Raw genomic sequence first — 6,528 nt, forward strand, 5'->3', positions numbered from 1 at the left:
TTCTTTTATCCGTCACTTTTATATTTTTTTTAATTTGAGATATCAATCTTTAACTAAAACTCTAAAATATGTCGAACATATAATTTATTTTCATATTTATACATAATGGATTATTCATGAAATTATCTCTTTTTATTTCTTTTTAAAAGTCAAACACTACATCATTTATAACATTGTTTAAATTGCGCTTTAATGATAACTAAAACTTGAAACTCAATCTATTTAAATTTGAAAACTAAATACAATCCTTCAGCTATAAAAAGATTATTTATAAAAAGATCGATTAAATATTTTCTCAAGATTTTTTATAAAAAGATCAATTAAATATTTTCTCATCACGCAAAGAGCTAACTAATTCACTAGTTAATAAGATAACATAGGATACTTATGTTAACTATAACTCTATCATTATGACCTTTTGCTTCGTATTGAATTTATAATTTATAATATTTTATGTATAACTTTTTTATTGTCTTTGTATTTTGAAGTATTATTTGATTCTTATTTATTTCTCTTTCTTTTCTCTATCAAGTGAAAATGGTCTAACATAAGGTGATAAATACCTGAAACTAGTTATGTTTCATGTATTCATTATTAGGAGTATTAATTTTGTGTAGTTTTTAGTTTCAATTAATTTTATTTAGTTAAGAGTATGTAGCTTTTTCAATTAATTTTATCTAACGTATTAATCAAAGAATACAAAACATCTATGCAAAATAATAGTAAAATTGTCTAAATAAGATAACTTCAGTCTCAATAATTTTTTAAATTTGATGATGAATGCGATAAAATATCTAAAAAAAAATTATTTTTGTCATTTCACAAAATTAATGTATAAATAAATAATTTTTATTTTTACTGTGAACTGTAAAGTGATGAATTTTAATCTTTTTTTCCGGCCCATGATAGAGAAAGTAGGTTTTATACTATCTTATTGTGGAGATTAGTGAGGGTTCTTATCCTTTTATGTTTTAGGTTAGTAGTTGTATTTATGGTAAATCTGAGTGATGATTAGTTTTAATATATTTATTTCATACTTGAAATTTAAAATTTAAATAAAAATTAAATTAATACTAATATCAAAGAGATAAGCAGTTCAATACTAAGAACGATAATAATATTAAATATTTGTTTTTTAGTTTTATATAGATTTAAATAATTAAAATACATGATCTAATTTATTTTTTTTTAATATTTAATCATGTAATTAGTACTTACAAAACTTATTTTAGCATGATTTAGTATTTTAAATTATGATCAATTTCATTATGACTTCTTAATTTGCTTACGCAATTTTTTAATTATTTTTTTGTTGAATATTTTAGTGTCATTAATCATATCATATTCTTTTGTTATTTTTGAGAAATAATTTAGATAGTTGCATGTTGATAGGACTAAAGAAATATTTGAAGTATAAGTAAATTATCTATTTGTATGAAAACTTTATCAAAAAAACTCAAAATTTAAAAAAAAAACTCGAAAAATTCGAAATTGAAAAACCCAAGTTTTATTGATTTAGTTTGGTTTATAATCTCAAAAGTTTGATATAAATGCTTTGTTTTGATATTTGAAAAATCTGAACACTCTAAAACATAATTAAATTCAAAAAAATATTAATTTTAATTAAATTAATTGTTACTCTCGAGGTCATCTATTAATCCGCATAGAGAATGTTACAATATCTAAAACAGCTGCATTTTACTCTCCTCTTGGATTTTGCTCCGGCCCGGTGATTTTTTCTGCTTCTCAAATTACTTCTATTTCGGCGAATTTGTTGTTCTTAATTCCGAAGAGTGAGTAATTTTCTCGTGTCTAAGCTAAAACTAATGCTTAATCGGAAACCTAGAGACTTTATGTGGGTTATAGTTTTGTGTTAGTTGTTAAGTGGAAATTTGAGTTTTTGATTGTATTGGGAAAGTTGGTATGGAGAAATTGTGTCCTTGTCAAGATAAGGACACATATCATGATCTTTGTAGTGCATTAGAAAGTTGTGTTCATGTGGATGAAGATTATAAAAGCTTGCTGTTATTTATAGAGAAGAGTGGAGTTGGCTATGCTGGTGAAAGGGATAACCCTAAACTTGCTTTTTTTGATGTTGAAGCTGACCCGCTTTATATGAATTTCTTGGCTAACACTAAGCTAGATGGAACATCATATGTTTCTAAAGTTAATGATCAGAATGGGTTGACAGTGTTCATCAAGTATGAGAGAGATAGGGAGTTGGAGTTTCATGGGGTTGAAAGGGGTCAGGATAATGTTAGGGAAAAATGCGTACTGGGGAGGATTTCAAAAGCTCTAAAGACTAATGCGAGAAAGAATAGGATGGAAAATGGGATTTTAAGTAAGAAGCAAAGAAATGAGGATAGGGATTTAGACAATAGGAAGCAAAGAATTGATGTGGAGATTGTACCTGATAAGGAGCAGAAGATGAAAGGTGGGATTTTGAGTAAGAAGCCACGGAATGAGGATATGGATTTAGATAACGGGAAGCAGCAAATTGATGTGAACATTGGACCTGGTAAGGAGCAGCAGGTAAAAGATGGCATTTTGAGTAAGAGGCAAGGAAACGAGGATAGGGATTTAGATAACAGGAATCATAGAATTGATGTGATGACTGTACATGGTAAGAAGCAGAAGATGAATGATGGGATTTTGAGTAAGGAGCGACAAAACGAGGATAGGGATTTATTTAACTGTAAGCACATAATTGATGAAAACATTATACCTGTTAAGGAGCTGAAGATTCAGAATGATAGCAAATTCATGGATGTGGAAGTAAAAATTGAACCTCACGAAGATTCTGATTGTAAGTTATTTGATTCTTCAAAAAGAATTGTGTATGAAGATATCATTGTCTCAAATCTTCATTTAGTAATAATTGTTCTTTTGTTTATGAAGCTATTAAGGAGGCAGAATCCAAAAGTGAAGTAGAAATCCTTGAGAATGTAGGTGCAGAGATAGGCTGGGGCAGTAGCTCTAACCCCTTTGTACCTTCAGTGGAACGTTGCCTAAATGTATGGTTGCAATTCTTCTGCTACTTTCACTAGTTCTTTTGGTCCCTCCTTTATTTAATGTTACCTATTAGTTTTGGTTCACCATGATAATTCTTGTAACCATTGGCTGCTAATTTTGTGTATCAAGCTGGATGCGACAATCATAGATTCTAGGTACAGGAAGGAGGTTTTGAATTTATTGATGAAGCCCTACAATGAAGAGGAGTATAAGAAGCTCTGGAAAGACATTAAGATGCGATTACCATCTAGCTCTACAAATGGACATGGAAAATCCCTTCTATCACTCCATAAAGGTAGGTTAGTAGCCTATGGTTTGTTTTCCAGCATCGTGGCATCTCTTTGCATTTTGATTGCTTTTCTTGTGTTTTGAATTATTCTCAGGCTATACCTTGATTTCAAATTTATGTTATCACTTTTAAGATAGTATCCAAAATTCCATAGGGTTCCTGCTCTTTATATAGACAACTTAATAATAGTTCCTATTCTTGTTCTTTCGTCAAAAATGAACTAACTTGCTAGCATATCTTTACTGAACTGATTGATAAAAAGTTCTGACTTTTTTTAATCTCACTTTCATGTGGCTCGTAATAGAGCATGATCTCCTTTTGTTTTCTCTACACTTCTATTGTTTTATTTCCACTAGGCATGGAAGAGTAGAGTGTTTTAGTCAATTAAAGAGGGAAAAATCAGATCTTTCTTCTTAAAAGTTCCCATCGATCATTGTTTACCTTTTCAATTGACTCAGCATTTTGTATGAACAAGTCATGACCAATGTAAATTTGGATACAATATAATGTTTACTCACAGAGAAGTGCCAGTGGAAAAAATAGTCATGTAAGGCAAGTGACCTCATCAAAAAGAAGAAGTCATTTAAGGCAAGTGGACAAGTTGTGACTCCAGGAAAGGGAACAAAGAAAACATTTGTAGGAAGGAATAACTGCTTTTGAAGCCTGAAAGCCTCACCGAGAAACAAAAGAGTTAAACTTGCCAAATATGCTGAAAGTCATTGACTCATCGATAATCAAAACAGTGTCTCATTCTAATCAATGTTGTCAAAGGCTCATTTAACGCGCACTTAGAAGGCCTAAAGCACATAAAAGCTCATGGCATGGAGGGCGATTCTCCTCACCTAGCTGTGCTTCAGTGTAGGCAACCCATTATTTGCATCGATTACTTATTACCAATTTCGCATTACTAAATTGACAGCCTAGAACCAAGCTACATACTTTTTGTTGCAGGGTTACTTCACAGTATAGAGATAGGAGATGAATTAAATTTAGATTGGGTGTTTGGCTTGTAGGGGCATTTTGGGCTTTTGAACTAGACTTGTTTTCAATGGTCTTCTAAGTGACTTTAATAAGTTTTCTAGTGCACTTTTGGAGTTATTGTATGTAATGGAAGAGATGAACCGCGTTTGTAGATTCTATTTGTTTCACTTGGCTTCTTGGTTTAAGTGACAGCAAAGCAAAAGGAAATAAGAGTTGTGCATACCTTATGAAGAATTGTAATCACAAATGTCATTCTTTTAAAAAGAGCAATCAATGATCTATCTTAACAACCCATCATACCAGAAATCTCATGAGTGCTCTAGACATGTAGAAAGAAGAAAAAGGTCTCCTGAAGTTGTGTACACGAACAGGTTGTCTTTTTGAATGCTATTTTTGCTTTCTCTATTATTTTTTATGTCCTCTTTATGTTTTCCTTTTAACTACTGTGAGTTCTGTGATGTGTGTTGCTTGAGACGAGAGTCTTTCGAGAACAACCTCTCTACCCCTAATACCTCCATGAGGTAGGGTAAGGTATATATACATTGTACCTTCCCCAGGCCCTGCTAATTGGACTATACTGAACTTCTTGTGTTGTCTTCTATGTGAAAATTTATCGTACTATATTAAAAGTTATAATCCTCACTAAAAATGTGGAAAATCTACTTGAGAAGGTAAGAAACAGGGATAGAGACATTTGTTTGTAAATCCTATTGATCGAGGAAGGCAATACAAATTTAATTACGAGTTTATCCAGAATTAAGAGTTGTGGATGTAGCTGGATTGTACATAAGAGATGCATAATTAGGGTTTGCTTCTATGTAATTCAGGTTGGATTTCATAGAATCTTAGAATAGTTTTAAGCTTTTTCATACTGCTCTGTTTAGCATTTGTGTTATGTTACATGCCTTCTATTTAATTGGGGTATTCTTTCAAGTTTTGTGGTCGTTGAACAACAACACTAGGGTTCCAATTAGCTTTCAATAGTTTGTGTTGCAGAAGATAAAAAACTACCATTTGATTGCTTGTCTACTTGAATTTTTTTGGAATATCAAACTCTCTAGTTGCGACTATCATATTGGCTATTGATGTTCTTATTTCTGCTATTTTCTATACCACTTTGTTTCCCAATCAGTGATGTGATCGCTATATCCACAACGATTTATTTATATATTTCTATTGTAAAAAATGCAGCTGTCAATCGGGCAATCAAAAGGGCCAATCATGACAAAGATAAAAAGTTGAACATCATGCGTGGATTTTTCTTTTGGTTAGAGGTGAAGGCTATTTCCCTACTATATATTTCTTCCAATGAATGTTCCGTTCTTTTTTGTGTTTAATGTGCTCCTTGCAGTGACCATGCATGTGAATCTCCTCTCACTCATTCCATAATGAAAACCACAGTATGAAATACCCTTTTCCCACCAATCTGCTTGCTTATCTTCAGAGTCCTTGAACCAATGGTTGCTATTTTCCTATTACCTACCAGTCATCTGCCTCTAAAGAATGAAAGTGCTGCATTTTAACCTCAAAAAAACATGAAACTTTACCTGGCTTGCTCAATGTACTTTTCTGACTCCAAATTTTCAAGGATCAGCAAGGATGACAGATCTAAATTTTGCGTCCATGTATCTTATTGTCGAAATTCTGATGTGTATACGAGGCTTGAGCCAGTAGTTACCAAGATTGACCAATGGAATGAGAACAAGGACACCAAGGGATATTACTGCCTTTCATCTCAAATAAAAGCATGAAATACCATTATCTTTCTCATTATTGCTTGTTCTGCTGAAGCTACTGACTTTAACTAAAAGTATATTTTGTTTCAATTTCTCAGCATCTAACTCGGCAAGATGCATTCCAGCCTTGGGAGGATGCAGAATGTCTCCAGACTATGCCTGGATCTTCCTAGAAGCTGTTGCTTTTTCCCATTCTCCAATGTCAATGTGTGACATTAAAACAAGCAATGGAAGAAACCAACAACAATTATTATGGCTTAACCCTAAATAGGTTAGGGTCGGCTATATGAATACTCACTGACCAAATTCCTTATATAAGCTCAACTCGTGTCGTATCATTGTACCGTTAGTAGAAGCAACCAAAAGATTAATATTTCAATTATTGGTCGATAACATTTTTGTTGTGCATGATCCTTTTGTGAATAGTTTTCAAGAGAGACACAGAAGGTGAACTCTGGAGCTCCCTTGTACAGATGAAATATTGGAGTTGGCATCTCTATTTCTTATCAA

General features: G+C 32.1%; 1 protein-coding gene across 1 annotated transcript; it reads left to right on the plus strand.

Moving 5' to 3' along the window:
* Positions 1-1,183: 1,183 nt before the first annotated feature.
* LOC101244766 (uncharacterized) lies at positions 1,184-6,528 on the plus strand. The gene is made up of 5 exons (XM_004237528.5): positions 1,184-2,806; positions 2,899-3,014; positions 3,142-3,307; positions 5,474-5,556; positions 6,117-6,528. Exons 1-5 carry the CDS (start codon positions 1,924-1,926, stop codon positions 6,189-6,191), a joined length of 1,323 nt encoding a protein of 440 aa, XP_004237576.2. The 5' UTR covers positions 1,184-1,923; the 3' UTR covers positions 6,192-6,528.

The sequence above is a fragment of the Solanum lycopersicum genome, chromosome 4, assembly GCF_036512215.1.
Source record: "Solanum lycopersicum chromosome 4, SLM_r2.1".
NCBI classification, from domain to species: domain Eukaryota; kingdom Viridiplantae; phylum Streptophyta; class Magnoliopsida; order Solanales; family Solanaceae; genus Solanum; species Solanum lycopersicum.

Bases quoted from the DNA above. Each gene is read 5' to 3' on its own strand.
- LOC101244766 (XM_004237528.5), top strand. From the start codon at position 1,924: ATGGAGAAATTGTGTCCTTGTCAAGATAAGGACACATATCATGATCTT. The intron at 2,807-2,898 runs GTAAGTTATTTG...TTGTTTATGAAG, and splicing joins ACCTCACGAAGATTCTGATT to CTATTAAGGAGGCAGAATCC. The intron at 5,557-6,116 runs GTGAAGGCTATT...TCAATTTCTCAG, and splicing joins GATTTTTCTTTTGGTTAGAG to CATCTAACTCGGCAAGATGC.